The 25,094-nt window shown below is 60.2% G+C and overlaps 2 protein-coding genes across 6 annotated transcripts in view; one reads left to right on the top strand and one right to left on the bottom strand.

The window, feature by feature from the left end:
- Positions 1-4,515, top strand: part of FAM53B (family with sequence similarity 53 member B) — an 83,437-nt gene extending 78,922 nt beyond the window's left edge. For 2 of the 4 annotated variants that reach the window (XM_087432797.1, XM_087432796.1), the window contains exon 6: positions 3-233. In XM_087432797.1, the coding sequence (XP_087288923.1) occupies positions 3-88 (86 nt within the window). In that variant the 3' untranslated portion in view covers positions 89-233. Of the gene's footprint in view, positions 1-2 lie in introns of all 4 variants that reach the window. The other 2 variants (XM_004438927.3, XM_087432799.1) reach the window with 2 other exon arrangements.
- Positions 4,516-8,339: 3,824 nt separating this feature from the next.
- LHPP (phospholysine phosphohistidine inorganic pyrophosphate phosphatase) overlaps positions 8,340-25,094 on the bottom strand; it is a 149,219-nt gene continuing 132,464 nt past the window's right edge. For both annotated transcript variants that reach the window (XM_087432806.1, XM_087432811.1), the window contains one exon: positions 8,340-9,740. In XM_087432806.1, the coding sequence (XP_087288932.1) occupies positions 9,732-9,740 (9 nt within the window). In that variant the 3' untranslated portion in view covers positions 8,340-9,731. The remainder of the gene's footprint in view (positions 9,741-25,094) is intronic.

The raw sequence follows: 25,094 nt of genomic DNA, 5'->3' as shown, positions 1-25,094 counted from the left end.
AGAACTGTCAGACCTTCAGCAGCCTCAGCTGTCTGAGCACGGGGATGGAAGACTGCGGCCCCCACAGCCCTTTCGCCCTCATCAGTAGCACCAGGTCCTGGACCGCCTTGCTCTCGGCCTCGGCCTCCAGCACGGGGGGCAGGACCCCTGCCGGGACCCCGGTCCCCGATCCTCTCCCCCCATCCTTTGATGACCACCTCGCCTGCAAGGAGGAGCTGTGCTGCGAGGAGTCGGATGGCTGTGCCCTGGACGAGGGCTACGGCAGGAGGGGGGAGTCGGCTCCAGCCTGGCGGGACCGCAGGGCCATTGAGAACAGCCCCTGCTCCCTGGACGGCGAGCTGGACATTGAACAGATAGAGAACAACTGAGGGGGTCGTGGGTCCCTGGTCAGGGGTGGGGGTGCATTAGAATCGACAGCCTCCCTCTGGGCACTAGGTGGGCACTTGAAAAGGGGAGCCCCACTCCTGGGCCTGACGGAAGCTTCTGGAGGGCACTGGCTCCCAGGGGGCGAGCCCACCCACCTCCCAGAGAGGCTTTCCAGTCTTCAGGGTTCCTGGCTCAGTGCAAGCCGACCTGGCCACGCCACGCAGTGGAACGCTCAGCCTCTCACAGCATGGCAGCCGTGGTCCACGGAACTGCTGTAGCCGATAAAGCAGCTTCTTGATTTGGGTCTCTTCCCCCTTTTCCTCGTGGGACATCGGCCGCCCCACTGGGCAGTTGTGGCATTTCCTGCAGGGCTGGCCTGCTCTGCATGCTGACTCCCGGCCGGCGTTTCCGACTGGTGGGGCTTGTCGGGGCGGCCTGGGCTCAGGTCCATCCAGTGGTGTCAAGGCCCTTCTCGGCCTCCTGCTCAGGTTCAGTTTTGGGGGGTCGGCCCCACAGCTTCGTTCACTCAGTTTTATTCCGTGCCTTCTCTCCCAGGTCTCCCTGCTTCGGGCTTGGGAAAGTTCGGGAGACGCTTCCTTCTGTAGTAACACCTTGGCCTTAATTCCAAGTGTGGAAGATAGAGATGCCAGGGTGGCCCTCCACGTCTGAACTCTTGGGGGCCAGGGAACAGCTTGGGTGCTTGTTAGAGGTCAGCTGTGTTGGGTAGACATTTGGTGGATCTTTTGGCTGAAAAGACAGACCCACTTGCCTCTCCAGTGGTGTGGAGAGCCTGACCCCATGGCTCTCTGCCACCCTGGGAGCCATGTTGGCAGGGCTGGCAGATGGCAGCCGTTCTCCTGGCTAACCTGTCCCTGCACGATTAGCTTAGTTGATTCAGGTGAGTGGAGAGGTGTCACCATAAAAGGGCGACCTCTTAAAAATGTCCTCAGAAGGTAGGAGCTATGAGCAGGGGCGCAAACCCAGGCCCTGGCACATTTTGGGGGTGGAGGATGTTTGCTGGCTGCTCTGGGGGGCCTGGGTCGGGGGCCTCCGAGGTCCTTGCAGGATTCCAAGCATGTTCTCCTTGGTGGGTGGGGACTGCTGGCTTTAATCAAGGTGCACTGTCCACCTCAAGACAAGCCTACCTGCTGGTCAGCTGGGGGGACAGAGTGTCTTAAGTGCTGCCTCCCACTGCAGCGCACCCACACGCACAGAGCTTGACACCTGCACCAGCACTGGCTCCCACACCCGGCAGACTCCCCGACCCCCTGAGGCTTCGCTCTCAGGCAGCTCCCCGCCCCAGCCCGGCTTGCAGACAGACCACATGGGCTTTGCTCTCTTGGAATCTGGCTTTTAGCAAACTCGGCATCTTCCACAGACGATAGCAATTAGGTTGACTTATGAGCAAGTGGCTCCTTTTCCCATAAGGCTAAAAATAACTGGGGCATTCTCTCGGGGTTGCTGCCACGTGATCAAGGTGCTTTCGCAGTCACTTTGCTTTGGCTCCTCCCGTGTTGACAGCGAATGCCTCACTTCTGCAGGTCGAGTACAAATGGTTCTCACCTTCTTGCCCCTAAACACCCTGTTTGGGAAACTACTTAAAATTTCACTTTTTTACTGTATCAAAAGTGTGGTGGCTCAAGGTCTGATTTGTAACCTTAAAATGCATGCAGAAACCCCAACTCAATGGCCCTCCAAGGTTGTGTTGAAAGCATCTGGTTGATAGCATAATGGGTGTGCGGGTGCTGGGCAGGCCCTGTGGCAGGAGCCAGCTGCGCCTCAGTGGCTCCCATCAAAGGCACATCCACTTGGGACCCTGGAGAGCTAACCCGGTGAGCTGGCAGCTCTGGGTACACGATGACATCTTGCCTGATCCCCACCAAGTGGCTTGTGGAGACCACGTCGTCTTAGAGCAAATCTGGAGAAGGCTGGGGCAGCTGTGTGATGTCCGGCAGCATACGAACTCAGAGAGCACGCGCTGGGGCCTCTGAGGTGGGAGGTATGGCATCTGGCCCACACCAAGAGCGGCCACAGAGGGAGCGTGGCCTCTACAGCAGCCCTTCCTGTGGAAGGGGAGGCAGGGCCCCATCTCCTGGTCCACACCACAGTGAGGGACGGGGGTTGAGCCAGGATGGGCTGAGTCAGCTGCCTTTCCTCAGGGCCAGGAGGGGAGGCACATGGTGGTGGGTGTGTCTCACAGGGCTGTGGTACGGGTGACCTGCCCTCAGACCCTGCCTGCCACCAACCCCTTCTTAGGCCTGGTGGCAGGGAAGGACAAGCAGGGGAGCTTCTGAGATGGCCCCTTCCTTCCCACCTCCCCCCAGGCTGGTCCCATCTGCCTGCAAACCCAGCCCCAGGGCACTTTCGGGCAGAAGTGATCCCGGCCCAGGGCAGGGCAGGGCAGGGTTCGGTTGTTTCTAGCTTCCTCAGGTCCCTCTGGGCTGTCTGTGCCTCCTCAGAAGCTCCTAGCCCAAGCCCATACCAGCAGCAGTGAGGGGAGAGAATGGCCGGTGTCACTTCTGCTCAGAGAAAAAAAATGACCTTCAGGTGGTTTCATGTTTGTCTTTTGATTGGAGAGAGCAGACCCCACTAGAAGATGCCACCACACTGCCCACAGAGGCCCATTTGTGCTCAACCCACTGGCATAAAGATTTCTGCTCTTGTAGCTCTTGGAGGGGCTCACCCAGGAGGCTCCCTTGGACCCCGTGTGGCTGTCCCCCTGGGGCAGCTGTGGGCTGGTGGACTCACCCTGCAGGTGCCACACTTTTGTTGGGGCCCTGCCTCTCGCAGCCGATGCCCATGAACTCCTGCCTCTGATGTGAGACTGAGGAAGTTCAGAGCCAGGAAGGAGGGCTGTGCCAGGCCGCCCCCCTGCCCAGGGGGCCCTGAAGGACGAGCGGGGTCGTGGCTTCAGGAGAGCAGTGTGGGGAGGAGAGGCTCGCTGTCATATGCATCCCGGCTCACTCCAAAGGCGCGTCTTCTCCACCCTCAGCACTAATGGACTGCTGTCTGCCTAGAGGCTGGCCTGGGGCTGGCCCAGGGCAGGGCTGCAGCCTCCCCACTTAGATTACCGCGAACTTGCTTGCCTTACTCGTGGTGGAGGCTGGCCTGGCTGGGCCTGCAGACAGACACGATGTTCAGGCCACAGGGGAGCTTGTTCTGACTAGACATACGGATTTTCATTCTCAGAAAGCCTTACTTTTCAACAAAATTTTTGCAGCAGGAGAGTTTTGTGAATTTGTATGCTAAAAAAAAAATAAAGGAAAAGCCCGCATTAAAAAGAAAACAACCCAAATGTCCAGATGGGTCTCCCAGTGCAGGGGGGCGTGTGAGCTGGGCTGACGCTGCCCGAGGGGGCGTTCAGGGCACTGCCTCTCTGAGCAGGCGTCCGTGGAGTTTAAAACGCACCCTGGGTGCTCTGCCATAGGCTCAGGCTTGGCGTGGGCTGCGCCTCCATGTCCGTTGACGAGGTTCAAGTCGTGTGCACTCTGGCCTCGGGGCCGGTCACCTAAACGATGACCACTTCAGGCTCTGCCGCCTGGGGCGTGAGCAGTCCAGCCCAGCAGCGGGCTCGGCAGCCCGGCCAGGACACGGTGGGTGCTGCCCAGGTGCTCAGCTCCCTGTGTAGGCAATGATGCTGCATCTTGCCATGTCCACACCGTTGGTCAGACACCTCCCCTGGGTGCCAGTCAGAGAAAACCATGCCTCTTTTTAAAGAGAAAAGAAAAGAAAAAGATTAAAAAACAAATCTCAGACCACAGCAGAGATCTTGTAGCCTAGATAGGATAATCTGACCTAGCGTAGTTCTTTGGCAAATTGTTTTCAGTGCGTGGAGATATCCTGGGAGCTCGGGTAACAGCGTGCAAGCTGTTTCTGGGGCTGTAGCATGCTTTCCCGAGCCGTACGTTGTTGGTGTTGCAGAGCCTCAGGAGGTAAGGTGGCCAGGACGTGTGGTGTCAGGCCAAGCCCCTGCCTGGGCGAAGCAGTCTGTGTGCGGAAGGCACTGGGTCTGTGTCTCGCCCATCTCCACCCACTGCAGCCTGTCCTCCGTGCAGGCCATGACTGTCTTGCACTAGAGCCGCTCTAGTCTCTCAGGAATTTGCTTGTTACTTTTACTGTGTAAATAAAGCTTCCTGGTTCAGTACCTAACCGTGGGCGCCAACAGTGTGGTTTCTGTTGGGAGCGGTGCATTGATGGGTCCCCCCTCAGCCCATGGGAGCATTGGCTCTGGGTTGGCAGGGGCAGAGCCTGGACCCTTCTGTCCCCTCCGAGCCTCAGGGTCAGGTCAGTAAAGTGGGGATAGCAGATCTCTCAGTGGTCAAGGGGCTCAAATGCAGGAGACTGCGTGAGCGACTGTGAGGGTTAGGGCTGGCCACGGCACAGCTGTGGTCATGGGGGAGCCCTTCTAGAGGTGCCGTCCAGGCAACCCAGCCCAGGGCAGTGTGTGTATGTATGTATGCGTGTGTGTTTGGTGGTAGAGGGGCCCAGCTCCTCACCCCAGCCAGGAGTCAGGGACCCCAAGACAGCAGAGTGGAGACACCTCCTGTGTGTAATTTCTGAGTCAGGAGCAACGGAGGAAGCTGCCTTTCACAGAGCCTTCATGAGCACATCAGCTCAGCCCTCAGCAATGCTGAGAGGCAGGGCCCCACGGCAGTGTGCTCCAGGTCCCACTGCTATGGAGTGCCTGGCCTGGCCTGGCGCCCTGCAGGGCCATCTGCCCACCAGGGTAGCCATGGAGGTGGTACAGGCCGGGCCCCCATGCCCCATGGAAGGCAGCATGGCTCAGACCTGCACTGCTTGGGCCGCAGGGATGCCAGTGTATGCAGCTCAGCCCAGAGTGGGCTCTGGGGCATCAGTCCCTATGCCTGGTCCTCCACTGGGGACCCCTGGCTAACCAAGCTCAGGAGACCAGGATGTTTGCAGCCTTGAGGACAGGCGAGAGAGGCTTAATTTCTGTATCGCAATGTTCGCCCACAGGGTCTGACCACAGTTTCTGCCTAGAACATCTATGAGGTCCTGAGGCTGCCCCTCGGGACCTGAGCACTCCGTGCAGACTCTTGTTTAAACGTTTTCAGTTTAGCAGCGGATTCTTTTTGAGACAAAATGGCCTGTGAATGCCTAGTTCACGACACGGGTGAAGCAAGGTTACTGTGGCTGAAGCTGCGGGTGACGGGAGCCCCTCACCCTGTCCCTGGCAGTCTTGCAGTGTCAAGGCCCAGGGACCCAGGGACCCGGCCTCATGTCCCCCATGACTGGAAGGGCAGAGGCCAGGAGAGGCTTTGTTAACCACAGTGACCCCACATGTTCCCTACCTGAGGGGAGGGCACAGAGTAGCCTGGATGGACCTCCAGCCCCTAACAGCCCCTCATCTACCTCCTCAGATGAGGCCCCTGGCTGGGCTCCAGCCTAGCACCAGCCCTGCTGTCGGGGGAGCAGCATCTGCCCTCCAGCCCAGCTCGCCCGCTCTTTACCCTGGCGTCTCCCCATGGCAGGAGGAGGAGAGTGCCACACCCTCCTGTATCTTGAGATTTGCTGAAACCAGGACACTGCCCTGGGCACAGGCTCTAGGGCTCGCTGGGTCCACTCTGCCCTGCCATTGGGTCCAGCTGCAGGTCTCTGTGGGCCCGGCCCCACTGTGGCCCCTGAGCTGAGCCAGCTTGCACCTGCATCTGACACGGGCACTGTCTGCGGGACCAGGCAGTGTGCTGACTCTGAGCAGTCCCCTCACGTGTACACAGGGTCCATAATACTTGTGGGGTTTAAATGAGAGACTAAACACCAAAAAGCCCCAGGACCATACTAGACGTACAGTCCAATCCAGATTGTGTTAAAAACGTCTATCTTCACATAGAAAGAAGGCCAAAAGGAAATGACCCAAATATCAAGTGGTCAGACTCTAAGTGACTTTCGGTTTCTTTTTATACTTCTTTTCTGTTGAATTTCCTACAGTAATACATATTGCTTTTATAATCTTAAAAAAGAAAAAATAAGATAATGCAAAGTACCCAACATCACCTAAACCAGGACGGTGTTGGGAGGGAAAGCCGAGCTGCGGGTCATCTCGCTGGGGTGGGAGGTGGAAATGTGAGCACACGGTGGGAACGTGCACGTGTCCCTCCCTGGGTCCCCACCTCTGGCCCCTTCCCACCTGCCAGCTCCTGCCGGCCTCCCTGAGGGGCAGGAGTGGCCCAGCGGGAAGGTCAGGCCTTTGCAGGCGCCTGAAGGAGGAGGGAGCGCTGGAGCCGCTGGGCCCAGGGGCAGGCGCATGCCTCGTGTCGAGGACTCCGATGCTCCAGCCCACTCCCAGCCGCACGTCAGCGAGATGACAGTGCGGAGGGCCCCCGTTTTCCTGTCCTCTTCCTGGTGCCATGCTGCCTCCCGTCTCTCTTAATGGGAGTTTGGGTAGGGTGGCCCTGGGGTCAGCCTGAGACTTTCTTGGGACCCATATCCAGCCAGGCCTGGACTTGGAAGTCACGTGAGACAATAAAATCTTGTTGGCTTAACCCAGTTGGAATTGGGTTTTCACACAGGGCTGGTACAGTGTGGACCCTCGAGTTGGAAGATCTAGGGGTAGGTGAGGCCCTTGTGCCCCCCAAAAGGTGACATGCTCAGTCTCTCCTCTCCACCCCCCCCCCCCAGCCCAACAGTGGCTCTGCTGGGTGCCCCTAGAGCCTGGAACGTTCTTGCAGCATGGCTGGGCCCAGGCTGGTGCCCCACTCCATGGCTCTGCTGAAAGGACCATGGCAGGGGGCGGGGGGGGGACATCCTGGCCTGTTCCCTGGACCTCGAGTGTCTGTTTCTTAGCAGGAGGTCTGTGCTGCGTCTCCTGAATGCAGACAGGTCTTTAGGCCACAGACAGCCCCGAACTCCAGCCCCACCCGTGGCCAGTGGCTCTGTCTATCTCTGGCCCGAGAACTGTGCTCCCCAGCTTGGGGTCATGGTCTGTGCGGGCTGTGGCTAGGCAGCTGCAAGAACCCAGGAGTGAGCGAGGTCCACGTTGCCCTGGGCAGCACTGTCACCCTGGGTGGCAGCAGGACAGAGGTCATCATCCCCAGCCAGGTGATGGCACCCCAGCATGGCCTGGTCCCCAGCAGGGCTCAGTGATGCCTGTTAAGAAAAGGATGCAGCAGCTGAGGCTTAGGGCTTACATGGCACCCCCATAGTAAGGCTGGACTTCAATCCCAAAGAAAATTTTGTCTCCAGAAGGAGGACGCCAATGTACTGGCTTGCCTGGAAAGTCACAGCCACTGGGGCCACCACAGGCCACTCCCCACAGAAGGGCTGCGGAAGGGACTAGAAGGGATATGGGATGCAGGCTCAGACCTTGATTCGAGCCTCAGCTCTGCCCTTACTGTCGGCCCTTGTGCGGGTCACTTGCTCCCTCTGCACCTCAGTGTCCTTGTCTGTAAAATCGGGAGATAACATGCACCTCACTGATCCCACAGCTCGGGGCATGGGGGGCACGTTCTTTGCCCAAAGTGGATGTCTGTGCCTGCTGTCCCTCCGACACTGCCCTCTGACTCCCTCGCTGTCCCCATTCCTGGGCAGCAGCTTGCAAGAGGAGGCTCCGCTTGTCCTGGAGAGAGCGAGCACCAGCCTCCTTCCTCCAGAGGGGTGCTGCCCTGGCTGCCAGCTCCTGCCAAAGATGCGAGCAACGGCAGCCCACAGACAGGGAAAGAAAGAAAAAAGGAAAACCAAAGCGCCACAAAACAAACCGTCCATGCAGGCACCCTCCATGCCGCGGTGAGCTGTGACCCACTGCGTGCCCGCTGCCCCGCCACCGCGGAGCTCCTGACGAGCCGTGATGATGGGCAGCTCACAGGCCAAACGCCCCTGCTCCCTGCATGCCAGTGTCACCATCCCGGCTGCTCTCATCCATTTTCTCCCCATCCTGATTTAATGGGGGACAAGGCCCGGGGACTGCACAGCCCCTGCCACCCCAGGCTCCCGTGCATGGACTCAGGTACAGGGGCCAGCGTTTTATCACTGTCTGCCTTTATTTAGTGGAAATCCTGTTACGGAGGACCCAGGACTTCTTTTGTGAGAAGTTGTTGTCTCCCAAGACTTGTCAGTGGCGTCTGGATTGATTTGGGGAGAAACAGAGCAATATTTGTTCAACTGATGACTCTGAAACCTGGGCTGTGAGTGAATTCAGAAGCCTGCGGCTCACCACCACCAGCCACGGGGCTGCTCTGTGAGGAAGGCCGACGTGTGCCCTGGCCCGCCTGGGCCCTCAGGGCCTCAGTTTCCCCATCTGTTAAACGAAGGGGTTGGGGTAGGTGAGGTCTCAGGGCCCTGGCCTCTGACGTTCAGGGTTCAAGCCAAAGGCAGGACCAGGACAGTGTAGAGCCCTTCCCCACCGCCTCCCACCCCCACGGCCCTCCGCAGCCAAGGCCTGAGTGGGCTGTGGGTCAGGGTGGAGTTTATTTAACCATAAGTCTCCTCCTGCATACACCCGGCAGGACACACTCAAGTCTGTGACTTAGGGCTCCAGAATGCACCCTCTCTGCTTGCAACCTTGACTCCAGAGGGTGAAACTCATGCTCTGTAGGACGGGAGTCTTCAAAGTGCCCCCGGGAGCTGCCCCGGCTTTTGGCTCAAGAGGTGACTTGGGGGGATAGGAAGAGCAGAGGGTGGGCTGGCATTATTTGGGGGCAGGGGAGTGTGCTAAACGACCACTCTGACATCAGGTGGAGCCAGGGGGTGGGCAGGGGCCACTGGGAAGTCCCAGGGAGGCTGGCTCAGCTCTGGGCTGCATGGACTGTGCATAGGAGGCTACTGCTTTCTCAAGGCTCCTCACCCAAATGCAAAGCATATTTGATAAAGAGGCAGTGGGCAATGCCTCTGAGTCTCATTAGGTGGAGCATTTAAAGAACCAAGTGCAAATGGAGAGTGAACAGATTCGGGCTTCGGGACATTCCCAGAGCACCTTGAGCCCATGCCTGCAGGGTGTTCCTTCTCTGGAGGCCGACAGGTCTGTCCCACCCTCCTGACTTCACTAGGGGACTGCGGGCAGGGAAGCAGGCCTTCCTGGGGACGAACTCTGCCCAAGAGGCTAGGGGGCATGACTGGGGAGGGGGGAGGGAGGCAAGGGATCAGCAGAGGAGACAGAGGAAGGGCCTGGCTGGCACAGGCCCAGGGGCAGGGCAGCCCAGAACTGCCTGGCTGGCGCCCTCTTGCCTGCCTGTCCAGGGCAGAGGGCAGAGGGCAGGGCCTTGGGTGGTCCAGGCACTGGGGGAGGTGTGGCAGGAGGCTGGGGGCCCTCCCAGAAGGCCTGTCACTTGTCCGCGTGCTGCAGCAGCAGGTCCACGGCCTCCGCGAGGTTGTCCACGTACCCATCAGCCTTCACTTCTGGATGGTGCTCGTCACTGGGCCTGGAGAGCAGGGCTGTAGGTTAGTCAGTGGGTGACCCCATGGTGACCCCACTGAAGCTACTTTCTCTCAGCATCTAACACAGACCTGGCATTGCCCTTGGGAAACCTCCAGGCCCTTTCGCATCTGGTCAGGCAGCCAGGCCTGTGGCCAATGGCTGTCCCCCTCCCCACCATGCCCCAGTCCCAGCCATCCCCACTCAGGGCACACACACACACCTCCCTCCTGACTGTTCCCTCCCACTGGATACCTCCCCAAACCCTTCTGTTGGAAGCCTGCCTGGAGCCCCGTGGTGGAGTGACCACTGGCCCCTGCTCCATCCATGCTGCCAGCAGAAGCAGCACACCCTGAGGCTGGGGCCGTGAGCTCCACCCTGCTCTGAGCTCCTTCCTGCCCAAACCCTGGGGGGGCCCACAAGCCATCTGGTCGGTGCCCTCTGAGGCAGCTCCTCCTGCTCAGGAGCTCTAGCTCCTGTTGGGGGCTAGAACCTCCCAGAGCCTTCATCCATTCTCCAGACACTTCCTGAGGTCTGGCGAGATGCTGGGGACAAGGGGAGCGAGACCACGCCTATGGGGTCCTTGCAGCACCAAGGGGACCCCACGTGGGGGCTTCCTGAAGGAAGGGCTGTGGGGTCCTGAAGTAGAGCGGGGCTCCAGGTGGGCATGTGGGAGGGGGAAGGGAACCATAATGGGGTTGGAGCCCCAGCCACAGGAGGGGACATCCTGCCTAGAGTCTTGACAGTTGTGTAAGGAGCTGGGACCTCGTCCCCAGGGCCATGGGCAGCCTAGGGGGTCAGTGAGCTGGAGAGTGGGGTCCTGGTGACTGGAAGGCCCCTCCCACTGCTCCTGGGTTGGAGCTTGGTGGGGTGGGGCCGCCCTTCTGCATCCTCCCTCTCCTGAGGGCCTGCTGCTCCTATCCCCCCAAGGTCTGACCCAAGCTCCCTGGGGAAATGCAAACCCATGTCCCCCCAGCAGCCAGCCCACCACCTTGGAGGCTCCCGCCTGGTCGGGGAGGAAGTGGCTGAAGTTGGTTCTGACAACATCCTAAGAGCCAAGCTGTCCCTTCTGAAGGGTGTGGTTTCCGCAAAGCACTTCACCCTAAACCGGCCGTTGTGGGCAAGGGCACCTTTTCTTTCCGAGTTTTCAGCCCAGTGGCCTGGAAGCCACTTCCCCAGGGGCTGCCGAGGCCCAGGACCTGGCGTGGGGGGAGGGCAGCGGGGACACTCCTTATGACTTCGGCCCTGCCCTGTCCCCCGCCCCTACAGGAGGACCCCCACTCACTCGCCCACCCTCTTGTACAGGCTGAGGCCCCTTTCCCTCCTGCCTCAGTCCCCAGGCACAGCCTTCACCGGTCTCACATCATTTTCTCCTTACATCCTCGGGGAGGAGCCAGGTACCCCCTCTTAGAGATGAGGAAATGGGGGCTCAGAGAGGTTCAGAGACTTGCTCAAGGTCACGCAGCAGGGAGAGCAGAGCTGGGATCTGACCTGGCTGTTCTGACTCCCAGCTGTATTCTGGGTGCCAGAGCCTCCATGAGCATGCACGGCTGCTGGATGTTCCCACCCCCTCCAGGAAGGTCCTGGGTCGGCAGCACCCCCTCTAAGCACAGAGGCCATCTATAGATGCCAGGGCCAGCGGGCATCACTCCTCTGGCCTTCCCGAGTGTGGCCACCCTGTAGTTGGAGGATCAACATGCTCCAGGACAGATGCCCTGGAGGGCACATGACTCCTCCAAAGATGAGGCCCCAAACCATGAGTCGTGGGGACAAAACAAGGGGACGAGTGCACAGGGACCCTCACCACCACCCATGGCATCAGCCACTCAAGCAAGAATAACTCTCGTGTCCGTGCAGGTCTTTTAAGAGAGAGTTACTTTGTTCTTGCCATCACACACACAATCTAGTGCACGTGGGAAGTTAACATTTACATCATCCTACCTCAGTGCTGAAACGTGCACTTGTCACTATCAGAAGCTTGTATATGGCATGGCCACTTGGGAAAACTGTGTGTCAGTACCTACTTGTGACCCACCAGTTCCACTCCTAGGTATGCACACAACGAAAGTGCATCAACATGGTCACCAAAAGACATGTACTAGAATGTTCTGAGCAGCAAAAAGGCCAAAAACTGCACAGATGTCCATCAACGGGAGAAGGAGAAACAGACTGTAGTCTGTGCATACGTTAGAACAGCACGAGACAAGGCCACTCGGAAGGAACTGCTCCCTGCACTGCAACGTGTATCTGACGTCATCCCCCAGACATCACAGCGGGCGGGAGAAGCCAGGCCCACAGAGCCCAAATGGGACGGCCCATCTATACCAAGTTCAGGAACGGACACAGCTGGTCTCCAGTGCAGAGGCTGGAAGATGGTCACTTCTTGGGGGAAGGTGATCTGGGGTGCTGGCCTAGACCTTGACCTGGGTGCGGGGGTGGCACATAGGGGAAAACGCATCATGCTCTTCATTTTTAGTGCACTTTATATGCATATAAACATAGGTATATAGAACATACTTTTGAGATATATGCTATACCTGGAAAATTTGACTCAAAAGTCGCATATAATCTCACAATACAAGGGGGTGTATTCCCATCACTATGGCTGTTCTCTACGGCGTGGGGCCACATCCCGCCTGCAGCCTGTTTTGGTACAGCCCTCTAGCTCAGAACGGTTTTCATATATTTAAGGCATTGTAAAAAGAGAATATGCAACAGAGACCACGTGGCGCCTACCAAGCCTCAACCAGCTCCTCCTCGGGCCTCTACAGCAAAGGCTTGCAAAGCCTTGGTCAGGCTATCCGTCCTCCCAGGGGCGGGTGCTCACAGCCTCCCGGCCGCCCAGGGTCCCTGTGGACAGCCCTTCCTGTGGAGGCTCTTCCTCCCTGGGGACCCAGTGCTCTCGCTCAGGCCCTCCTGGGGTGCAGCAGAGGCGGGCTCTGGGTGCTGCCAGCCACGCCTGGCTCCAGGGTGTGCGGGCACCCCTCCCCAGTACAGACTGAGGGGCCAGGCAGGGGTCCCAGGTCCCCCTGCGGCTGCTGACGTGCCCCCTCCCTCCCGTCCTTCCCGGAGCAGGTAGGGGAGGGATTCTTCTCTCGGCTGCTCCACCTCTGAGACTGGGCTGGCTTGGCCCGGGCACAGCAAGGTGGGTGGGTGGGTGGGTAGGAGGAGCCCTCTGAGTGGAGACAGAGACAGAGATAGAGCACCTGAACGGGCAGTACACCCACCCCCGGGCAAACGGTCCCTCTGCCTCAGTTTCCTCATCTGTACCCTGAGGATACGCATGGCTCCACCTCCTACCCACCACAGGGCCTTGGGCAAGCACTGTATGCCTCTGTCCCTTGGTGTCCCTGCCTCTAAACAAAGGTGATAACAGGAAACACACAGGTCTCGTGAGGAATGCGGGAACTGACACACGAGGCTGGGGGAACAGGCCTGGCACGGGGGTTCCGGACCCTTCCTGCAACCACTGAGAACCCTGCAAGCTGTTGGGGAGTGCACTATGTGCCAGGGCTGGGCACACAGGCTGACGGGGGGACAGACAGACGGGACAGAAGGACACACATCAGTATATGAGGCACAGGGAAGACAGCGTGTGTGTGTGTGCAGGGGGCGTGTGTAACCACGGGCACTGGAGCAGGACGGGCACGCAGGCTGGGACCAGGACCCTAGGGGGACGTCCCAACAGCCCAGAGTGCCCGAGGAAGTGGCTGGCAGGCTGGCTCCAGCACTTTGGCCCCGGCTCCCACTGCGCTCTGCTCCTGGCCCTGGTCTTGCCTCTTGCTCGGCCTGTGTGCGTGAGGCTTGAGTCCTGCGTTGCCCTGGATGTGCCCTTTCGGCCATCTGCCCTACCGAGGGTGGCCCCAAAACCCTGCTCAGTGACGTAGGGGCTGCCCTAGCCCCCACTTCTGAGGGGGTTTTCGGGGGCAGTGGGACAGCCGGGCAGGCTTCAGGCTGCACCTGTCAGGTGCTGATGCCCCTTGCCCCCACTCTGTGCCTCTCCCACCAGTTCCTGTCAGACTCCCAACTTTTCTTTCCACCACAGTGAGGTCAGTGTGGTTGCTCAGAGCGGAACAGAACTCTTCCCAGCAAACATCCCACCCCGATTCATCATCCAGGCCCTGGGCAGCTGGCCCAGGTCCCCTCCTCGGACACCTTTACTATACCCTTGGGCCAGGTTTACTGTCCAGTCAAATGAACTCGACCTTGAGAGGGAACAAGAAATCTGCCCGTAAAAGAAGATGCTTTGTAATGTGATTCCAGCTGGCCCCATGGCATACGGTGCCTAGCCGAATGGCGTACATGGCTAATTATGTTTAATTACATATCATCTAAATTCAAGAATCCATTAAAAGAAAGGATTGCATTAGCAGCCAGCGGTGTTTGCCAACACACAGAGGAAATCGTGGAGTTTTATATCTTCATTACGTGTTGCTGCCATGGGCTGCAGCTCTCCGGGAGCCGGGGATGTGGAGGGGACTCATTCTGGACCTGCCTGTCCTGCAGCCCCTGAACGGCTAGGCTTGGCCTAATGGACTGGGCAGGAGAGGACCCCACTCCATGTGGGCCAGTGACCTGCGACCCATGGGCCTCAAAGACCTCACACTACAGAAGCCGAACCAAGAAACCCAGCAAGGACATGCCCCTTGGCAGTGGGAACTGAGCAGAGAAGGTGATGGAGAAAGGGGCCAAGAGACGCGCCTGGCCTTGAGCAGGCCCTGCCAGGTCAGAGCAGGATGTGGGGGGAAGGAGGGGAGACGAGAGCGGGGGAAGCGGGGGGGAAGAGACAGACAGAGGGACACAGAGATGCGCACACAGAGGAAGAGGAGGGGGGCAGGAGAGGCAGGGACAGGAAGGGCAGCATGACAGAGAGAGGGAGGGCGGGAAGGGAAACTGAGTCAGAGAGACAGCAGAGAGGGGCAGAAAAACAGAGAAGAGAAGGTGGGAGAGAGCGGGGCACAGAGAGACACACGGGGGGTTGTAGGCAGAGAGACAGAGAGAGGGATGGACGGAAGGAGGCGAGAAAGAGAGACGTGCAGAGAGGGTCAGAGAAACAGAAGAGACAGAGAGACGGAGCGAGCGAGCACACAGAGTGTGTGTGTTGGGGGGACCGGCACCAGAGTCTCCCGGCAGAGAGCCGGCAGCACCTGGCCGTGCCCCTGAGCGGGGCCAGGGCTGCCTCAGTGGCCCTGACTCCCCCCACCCCTCTGCGACTCAGGCGAGGCCCCCTTTCCCTGCACCCTATAGGCTCCGTGTGGGGGTCACGGGACTGCCCCTCCCCTGCCCCAGGCCCACGCAGGGTGTGCTCCCTGCTCTGCACCCCATGAGCTGCCTCTTCACCTCCCTGAACCTCAGTTTCCTCATCTGTCAGGTGGGGAGAGGACCTGGCTCTCAGGGCCACTCTGAGCGAGAAGCGAGGTGTGGCTGAGAATGCACCTGGTGCTCCACCTGCACTGGGGGGTGGGGCTGCTTCCCGTCCTGCCCTCTGCCCTCCTGGGCTCACAGGGGGAGGGGAGTGAGGGAACTCATGGGGGACTTGAGGGGTCAAGGAAACTTCCAGAAAAATGGACATTAGGCTGGACCCCCCCTCCCCCCATCCACTGTCCTCACCACCAGCCTACTGCAACATGGAAACACGGTCCTTGAGGACGACTTCCTAACTAGGCGGCTCGGGTCTTGGGCCAAAGGTGGAGGCGGCGGCAGATTCCCGGGTGGCGGGTTCGCCTCTCTCCCGGGCTCCTGTGCGCGGTGTTCCGGTGTCTCCAGTGGGTGGGCCCTCCTTGCACAGCAGCCGCATGGGGGTCCTGCTGCCCCAGTTTTGGAGTTGGAAGTGGAGGGGCGGGGCTGCGGCATGTGGCGGCAGGAACAGGATGTCTCCAGGAGGCAGCATGGCTTCTACCCCGCACCCCCCCAACCCCCCTGCTCAGCTGGGCCCCTTCTGAAGGGTGTAGTGGGGTCTTCTGTTCAAGCCTGTCCCTTCCCCACCCCCACAACCAGCTCCTCCCTCCCTGTCCTGCAGCTCCCACTCTCCCTGTGTAAACTCTGCTACAGCTCCTTGTTGCCCACGCACAGCCCGGCCTCTCAGCAAAGTAGACGAGTCCATCCTAACTGGGTGCCCTCCTTCCACACACTAGCCACCCAGCATCCAGGGCCCGCTGGCCTTCAGATGTGCCCTCTCTCACACACTGCTGTCATGCTATGTCCTGGAATGGCATGATCACTAGGTCCTGCTCCACCTACAAACTCCTACTCACCCTTCAAGACCTCACCCACTTGTTCCCATCTCCAACTCTGTGCTCCATCCCACAGGGCGAGTTGCTCTCTTTTCTGAGCACATAGGACTTGTCCCCACCAACACCATGCCATTCTGGCTGGGCACCTGCTGGTGCCCTGCTGACCTGGGCTGCCTAGAGGGAAGGGCCAGGCTTCCTCCCCTCAGTGGTTGCCCACGCAGGCCTGGCCCAGAGCAGGCGCTCAGGAAGTGTCCACCGTCCAGTGAATGAACAAAGGCCCCCACTCAGGCAGGGTGTCTCCTGTCATTAGCCATTCCTCCCCCTCGCACCCTGTGAGCCGAGGGAAGGAGGGAACGACAGAGGCAGAGAACAAGGCCGATCTGTGTGGCGGCCTGGACAGCTTCCTGGGGTGGTCTTTGTACCAGCGACGGAAAATGGTGGCCGGGCTCCCAAGCAGAGGAGCCCAGCAAAGACCATCTCCACGCCTGCCTCCTTCCCCGGGGCCCACGTGGGGCCTGCGCCTTCTCCCTAGCTCTGGGGACCGAGGGGACACAGCCGCAGCCTCTCCCTGAAGACTTCTCGAGGGCTCGGTGCTGCCCGCCCGCCGCCCCCCACCCTGGTCTGCTCCAGGGCAGGGCTGGACAGAGGCTCCAAGCCTGGAGGCCACAGCATTGCCCACACGGGAGGGCACGCGCCCTTGTCCTCGACTGTTTTGGAAGGGCCGGCCGCAGCCCGGCCAAGTGAATGCAGGGACCTGGGCACTGGCACGGGGAGGGTGATGCCAGTGAGAGACGGACACCAACCCCGGGCTGTGCTGACGAAGTTGGAGGAAAAGGGCAGAGGGCGTCGATTCATGGGGCCGGAGGTGACGAGACTGTGCAAAGGGTGTCTTCCTGTCTGAGCCCAGGAGTCTGAGCCCCCGGGTACGGCCAGAGCATGGGCTCCTGCAAACGCCAGGACGTGCAGGGAGACCACCTCCACCTGCCCTCGTGCACGCTTTTCTGAAGGCCGATTACAGGACCCCCGCCACTGGCCGGGGCCCAAACGTGAGGCCTGTGCCACAGGCTTCCCGCTGTCCACCTGCTGACCCAGGATGCTCACTGTCAAGACGGCAGCTGGCTGGAGCCCAGAGGGGCAGCCAGCGACCCCCTGACCTGGGCTGGCTGCTGGTAGGTGCCTGCGGGTCAGTGACCTTGTAGTATGGTGGCCAGGAGAGTGGAGTCGGCTACAGATCTCAGACGGGCTGCTTCTCCCCTCTGTCCCCTGGGCCAACGAGGGACCTGGGTTCTGAAGGGGGGGCAGGCCCAGACTAGGGAAGACACCCTGGACGCCTCCGGGAAAACACGGGGTCCTGCTGCTTACAGAGAAACCTAGGCAAGATCTCCCCATGGAGCCTGTGCCTCCATCCATTTCTGCTGAGCCTCTGCTTCACAAGGGGACCCTGACCTGGTCCCTGCCTGCAGGGAGGTCACCATGGAAACAAGAACCAGGCCCTGCCTGGATGCCTTAGCTGGGTGCCTGGTCATTGGCTCCAGCCTCAGATCCCGGTCCTCACTCAGAGATGGGCTCAGCCTTCAAGGCTTGTGTCACCCAGCCCCGCCCACCAGGCCCTCGGCCCCCCTGGCCCCTGTGTCCCCCACCACCCGTCCTCCGTCCCACCTGCCTGGGCCCAGCCTCTGCCTGAGGCCCGGCACAAACCAGCCTGGAGCCCCTGAGCCCCACCTGGGGACCCTGCAGCCCGGGGCACCTCCCGCCACGGATGGCAGAGACCTGCCCTCCCCCCGCCCAACCAGCTCACACAGACAGGGCCTTCTCTGGCTGCTTTAAAATCACGTGGGGAAAAATACCGAAATAAAACCCCCAGGCCTGAAAGAGTCCTCAGCCCGGCTCCTCTGAGGCCCATGGCTCTCTGGCCAGGAAAGGGAATGGGGACACACTTCTGCGGCTGGGACCCCCTTTGGGGTCAGAGCTCTGCCAGGGGAGGAGGCCGTGCCCCAGAGGTCCCTTTCCTGGCAGGCGCCTGGGCCTCCCCCATCAGTCTGGCCGTCTGCTCATCTGTAACAGGCCAGGGCAGGGAGGTGTAACCCACCCCAAGAACACCCCCTATGGAGTCTCTGTACAAACGAGAAAGGAGAGGTGCACCCTGGTGACGTGCTGGCCTGAACCCCCTCACACCACCCTCCTCGCACCTCAGGGGAGCCAGGCCCCTCAGGGCACTCAGTAGAGCTGGGAGCCTGACGTAGGGGGGCGGGGCAGGGGCATTGCAGGTTGGCTGCCTCCCCTCCCCCACCTCTGCCTATCAGAGGAGCTAAAGGTGGGGTAGGGTCCTGTGCCCGCCAACTGGGAGACACACCCTCCCTCATGTGCACTGTGGCTGGGGTGCCACCTGAGAGAGAGGAGGGTCTCATTATCTGTGTTTTGTGCCTCATGGCCCCAGCAGTCCCTCCGGTCTCCTGGTGGTCTGACCTCATCTGGACGCGGTGATGAGTGGGGCGAGGGCCAGGGCTGGGCTAGCAGGTGCCCATTTCCTTCAGGGGGGCAGTACACCAGGGCCCAGAACCCCAGCCTGGCTGACCTGCCCTCCAGCTGGGAAGGATCAGGAGTTTCTCCCAGCAGCCCCAGGGGCTCTGAGCTCTGATGGGTAAACTGAGGCAGGGGACAGGACTTGCCACAGACTAGAGCTCCCACCCAGCCAGCAGGCAGGTCCGGGATGCCAGCGAAGCTCGCCTGGCTTAGTGGGGTGGGGGAACCACAGACGCTGCGCCACAAGGACCAGGACGACTGTGCCCCACGTCTGCTGCAGGGGAGCTCTGAGGAACATTTCCCGTGCACCCTGCACAATGCCCCATGACATGGGCACAACTGGCCCATGCTAGAGATGACGACACAGACGCAAGAGGGGGAGGAACCTGCCCAGAGTCACAGGAAGCACATGGCCAAGCTGGGACCTCAACCCCGCGTGTCTGGCTTTCACACAAATTTAAATCCAGGCTCTTTTTAGCGCCTCTTCCCTCGGCGCCCGGGACGTAGTCTGCATGTGGGAATCACTGATGTGCGGTCGACCTCCAGTCAGGCCAGAGGCCTGTGGGCAGCGGGCCCGCTCCCCTCCGGCTCAGCCCCAGGACAGACATGGGCCCTGGGGAGTGACCGCCAGCTTTGACCAATGCAGTGCAGACAGCACAGTGTTCGTGGAAAACCAACAAGGAAAATGAAAGAAAAGCCACAAGTCCCACTGGAGCTAGGCCGCCCCGCCAGAACCACAGAGCCGCCAGGACTCCTTATCCGGGCCTCGCGGTCACCAGCCCCGGGGCCAGGCCTGCACAGGGGCGAGTGCCAGCCAGGCAGAGGGCGAGCCGGCTGGGGCGGGACTTCGCCGTGGGCCCCAGCACCTGCCCCCGGGGCCACTCTGTCCACAGGGAGCAAATGGGCTTGTTTATGGTGAGTTTCAGCCTGGTGGCACCTTGTCAACCAGAACCGACCCCCCAGCGCCAGCTGTTTCCTGTGCGGTTCTCACTGCCCATCAGCTGCAGGCACCTGGGGGTGCTGAAAACAGAGGCAGGACGCCCGAAAATGAGTGGGCGGTGCCGCACGGCCGCCCAGCGGCACGTGGGCAGTCTCTAGACGCCCTCACACCGACAAGCGAGGTCCCTTGAACCTCAGCCCTGCTGGAGCCCCTGCCCCGGCCTTTGCCCAGTTCACACACACAGTGAGGCCACAGTCACAACCTGGTGGGCCTTGGACATGTCTAGTTGGGGTCACATAGTGTTGTTCAAAAATAGAAGCTGGAAATCTGGCTTCTTTTGAAAATCTGGAAGATCCAGTAACAATGGGCCAGCATTCCCCAGGCAAAACTGAGCTGATGTGCTGCGGCAGCTGCTGTCTTGAATGGGGCAAGTGGCTGCTAATTTGCCACACTCCCCACCGTTCTCTCTCGTCTCTCTATTCTTAGCCCAGGCCTGGTTCCCTCCACTGTATTTCCTGCCTGCCCCTGCAGGTATCTGAATCTGCTGCCCTGCCCTAAAGCGCTGCCTATCAGGGACTCATTTCCCAAGGAACAAGTCACCTCCTCCAGGAAGCCTTCCCTGAGCCCTTCCCCCAGCCCTTGCCTTGGTTAGGTGCCCACTCTGTGCTTCATGGCACTTGTGTTGACCCTTCAGAGCACCCGTCACTCTACTACAATTGTCTGGTTACCTGTGTCATGCCCCCCTCCAGACTGCGCCCCCTGAGGTCAGGGGCATCCCCATGGTGGCCTCATGCTCCCAGCATACGGCCTTGGCTCCTGGCAAAGACAGGAACAGTCAGCCAACTGCCTGAGCAGGTGAGCAAGTGGCCTCCTTCCTTCTGACCATCCAGGGGCTGTGTGTCATCACCCAGGCATCCGGCTCCCTAGAGATCTAGGTTTGGGGGCCAGTCTGTCCCCATAGCCGAGGGGGGAAGGGCAGATGGGCAGGAGTCTGAGTCTCAGGGCCTGGAAGCCCTGGCCTGGCCTCACTCTCCTCGTCCTCCCTAGAGCCCAGGCCCCAGCACGTGGGCCACGTGCCCTCAGAATTCCTCACCTCCTTGGGGAGGCTCCACTGCTGAGTCTCCAAGCACCTGGGCTCTCGGTTGGGGTGGCAGTGCCAGGCCACAGAGCATTTCCTCCTGGAGAACCACTTACCAGGATGAAACACCCTCTGCCCCCAGACCCAGACTGTCAGAGCCGTGAGAATGCCACCTACCCCAGGGCCAACCTCCAGTCTAACTGAGCCCTGAGAGGCAAGCCCCTCATGGCCCCAGGCCTGCAGCTCTCTGCGCCTGCAGGCTGAGCAGGCTCCAGCAGCAAGGGCAGCGTCCTGAGCAGAGCCGCCGGTGTGGGGGTTGGAAGTGGAAGGGCGTGGACGCTGGGGCTGCACATGAACAGCAGCGGGGGTCCGAGTGGTCTATGCAGGGCACCATCACCCCTGCGGTTCCCCACCACCAAGACCAAATCCAGTCTCCCTAACGTGGCCCGTGAGGTTGCCCGGAGCCCGCCAGCCACACCCCCTCCTCCCCCATAACTCCCCAGCTCTGGCGTTCATCCTGTCACGTGCCCCAAACTGTCCACGCCATGGCCCAGAACATCCTCTTACTCCCACTCCCCTCTGCAAGGCCCGACTCAGAGAGGCCCCCCACCCCATCGTCTCCAGGACCCATCCTACCCCCTGAAGGAACGAATGAATGAACACCTGTAAGGCCTCTGGGACACAGGCCCAGGGAGTCTAGTTGGGACCTTCCAGAATGGGGGTCTGACAGGGTCATGGGAAGAGCACCCCACAGTGGGCAGCTGTGTGCACGGAGCCCCCTGGGAGGCAGGGCACCTCAAGTCAGTCCCGAGCAGTCAGCCATCACACCCCTGTCACTCCCACAGGTCGTCCAAATAGCAAGGGCAGTTTCTCTTTTCTTCCCCCTTTTTGTTCCCAGAGAACATTTCAGGCCTGACCCTGGAGCTCCTTAATTACAACCACACGCAGGACTCGAGCCTCCCACACCTGGGCCAGGGGAAGGGCAGGGAGCTGGGGGCAGGGGCTGCCCGGCAGAGTGTGTGGCCTCCCGCTAGTGTGGCCCGCTGGGCGTGGCAGAGGAGGCCTGAGCCACGGGTTTGGACTGGGCTGGCCCTGGCTGCTGTGCGGCCTTGGGCAAACACTTAAGCCCTTGGAGTCTCGATCCTCTCCTCCAGAAGTGGGGCTGAGAAGACCCCTCCCAGGGCTCAGCGGGGAGTCAGTGAGATGATGCAGCCAGCACAGGGTGTGGCCCCCGCAGATGCACGATCTGCAGGGATGGACGGATGGCAGGGGCTGCACTGGGGGGGTGAAGAACCCTCGCAGGCCCGCTCTGGCCAGAGGGGAGGGGCACAGTCCACAGCTCCTCACAGGAAGCTCACCTTGGGCTTGGTGTCTGGAGAGCAGATGCCACCTTTGGAGAAGGCAGCAGGTCCTGGGGGCCAAATACCTCAGCGGGGCTTCCCCCAGAGGCTCTCGGCAGAAGCCAGCCAGGCCTCCAGGGACCAGTGCTGTGTTCCTGTTCAGCAGCTGACAAGCAAGCCCGGCGGTGGCCGATGCCAGACCTGCAGAGATGCCTGTGTGGCTGTGCCCAGGGACCGGTGGCAAGGGGTCAGTCTGACTCTCTCTCTCGAGAGAAGGAGCACCACTGGGGCCTCTGACCCAGACTGTGCCCCCAAGCCTGCCCACTTCTCCAAGCCGACAGGCCGCTCTGCTCATAATATTATTCACAACAGTGACGGTCACTGAGGCCCTCTCCCTCCGGGGACCTGGTGAAAACCCTCCGCTGGTTTTCACAGCAGCCCAGGAGGCAGGTGGTACTGCCCCCAGCTTGCAGCCGACAAAATGGAGGGTCAGAGAGGGTAAGTGGCCTGCCCGGGGCCACAGAACCAGCTGGGAGGCCTACTGCCCCCCTACCGGGCTGACAGCACCTGCAGCACGGTCCAGACCCCACGGGGAGCCGGGGGGCTGGGCACCAGGCGGCAGCAGGGGCCCACCGGAAAGGTTGCTTTGGCAGAGGGGCGGGCCTGCCGGGGCTGGGCATCTGGGCTTGCAGCAGAGGAGCCCCTGCAGCTGTTCAGAATATTTTGATAAAAACCTGTTGAACACCTGGTGTGTGTTTAGATTAAAACAAGCTGGCCCAGCCCCTTGCAATGTGCTCTCCAACGGCCAAATCCCCCAAGAAGTCCGTGTGCATCCCCACCCAGGCCCACAGGGGCACAGGGCATGGCTCACTCTCCGCCTCCTGCAGAAATGCCACCACCCCCCTCCTTTTGAGGCTACTCCACTCGAGGTTAGCCCAGCTGGCCCCGGGCTTGCACACCCAAGCTCTGGGATGTCATGAGGTGGCCCAGGAGAGAGGGAGGGCATGGGGTGGTGCCCCTCCCGGTCCTGGGGGTGGCGGGGGGGGACAGTCACACTCATGGAAGGCCTGGTGGTGTCTCCATCACATGCAGACCCGGGGGGCTGGGCCAGGTGGTCCTGTTGATGACAGGGGTTACTATGGGCGGGGGGCCATGCTAGCACCTCCTCAAGCTGTCCTGGGAGGGGGCATCCATATTCTCCCTTGGTAGGTGAAGAAACCGAGGCTTAGGATGGCTGAGGAACTTGCCCAGAGCTCAAGGGGCAGAGCAGGGCTCACCCCTGGCACCTCTGTCCGTCTGTGAGCCTGGGAGGAAGGTCTCCTAAGGCAGGGGGCCCACTGCCAACGGGCCAGGCCACCGCGCCCTGGGTGCTGTTTAGGGTCCAATGTGGGGAGCTCTCACTCCATGTAAAGTGCGGCCTGAGCTGAGAAACGCAGCATGATCAACCCCGTGGCCTTCCAGGAGCTCACACGGGACTGCGGCTCTACCAGCCTTTATCTACTCTGCACATGTTCCACTTGAAAAGGGTTAAAATTGGCACTTCACAGACCAAAAGGTCCAAGTGGCCACTGTGCCTGCGGAAAGGCGCCCAGCACCACCAGCCATCAGGGATGTGCAGACGCAGAGCAGCACACACAGCCCCTCCACCAGAACAGCAGAGGGAAGACCACGAGTGCTGGAGGACGTGAGCAATGGAGACCCGCACACACGGCCGGTGGGAGCGCAAGATGGTGCAGCGCTCTGCAAAAACGTCTGGCAGATCTCTCCTAACGCTAAACACACGAGTACTGCGTGAGCCGGCGATTCCATCCTGGATGTATGCCCAAGAGAAATGAGGCTACGTCCAGAGAGACATGGACAGGAACATTCTGTCAGCTCTGCTCATAATGACCCTGAACTGGAAACCACCCAAGTGTCCATTAACAGCAGGATGAATAAATAAATTGTGGTCTAGTCATACAATGAACCGACACTGCAATGAAAAAAAGACCAGGCTCCTGCTACACAGAACAACATGGATGAAATAAAGAGTTGGTTTTTTAAAGTATCCCAGGTAGTCTAGAAAGACACACAGTGATGTTTATACTAGGACAGAACCAGAGGAAGTTAGAGAGATGGCCCAGAAACCCCAGTGAAGAGGAGGGGAAATACCTGTATGACAGGCCTGGGAATTTGAGCAAAAAAAAAAAAATGTAGCTTTGAGTTCCCTGGCAGCCAAAGCAAAGAGGGAAACCCTGTGGGTTACAAAGAAGCAGATTGTTCAGGAGGGACAATTTTCCCAGCAGCACAGACCAGGAGGGTCTTGTTCCTGCCCTATGTGAGAGCATGCGTGGCTTTATGCAGGTGAGGCTCCAGCAAGGGCTCTGCAGAAGCTCAGAAGTCGTTATTCCCAAACAAGCAGACCCCTGGCTCTCTCACTCCCAGGTGCCCATTGCATGGCTCTGAGACTGGTTCGACCCGCTCCCCTGACTTCCCAACTCCTGGCACCACGAGAGGGTCACTGGGTTGCTCAGCTGAGGTTTTTCCAAACTAGATCCCACTTGCTCCTGAGTTCCCCCCTGGCCACCCCCTGTTCATGGAAGTCCCTTCTCCTCTCCAGACTTCGGAGTCTCCACTCATAAAGCCAGGGGGCTCCAGTAACCCTCCTTGTTCTCCCACTCCTTTCTCCTATCTGTGGGTGGACGTTACACCTGAGGGGCTGACAGGAGACAGAGGCAGCTGCTGGCCCTGGACAGATGGTCCGGGGGAGGTGGGCGCAGGCCAGCCAGTACAGCATAGGCAATCCAGCAAAGGTCCCGGGAGCCAAGTGGAGTGGGAGAGCCTGTGTTTAATGAGCCCCATGCAGGGATTTTATTGCTCACTTCCAATCCTGCATATAACAAGTCTCTGAGGGTGCCTCCGGGGTGGGGTGACAGTCATGTCCCTCCCTGGCAGCCTGCTGTGTGCCCTCCTCATTCACTCAGGCTGGCCCAGGGCCCACACGGAGGAAAGGGGCTGAGCTGACCTGCCTGCAGTGCAGGCCCCGCGTGCTCGAGAAATCCCCCAAAGGCCCACGCGATGGCAAAGGGCGACTTGAGGCCCTCACACGGAGAGGACTCTCCCATCACAAAGAGGCAGCCCGGCCCCACTAAATGAGACGGTCAAGGAAACATTTTCCTGTGGGGCACTGAGCACTGCTGTGCTCTGTCGTGAGGGTCGCGAGTTAATGGCCTGTCACTTCCCAACCATAATCAGGAGCCCGCAGCGC

Source organism: Ceratotherium simum, chromosome 6 (genome assembly GCF_057802395.1).
Source record: "Ceratotherium simum simum isolate JZ-2026a chromosome 6, ASM5780239v1, whole genome shotgun sequence".
NCBI lineage: Eukaryota > Metazoa > Chordata > Mammalia > Perissodactyla > Rhinocerotidae > Ceratotherium > Ceratotherium simum.
Note: the sequence above shows the minus strand (reverse complement) of the source record. Positions and strands in the feature narration are given on the sequence as shown.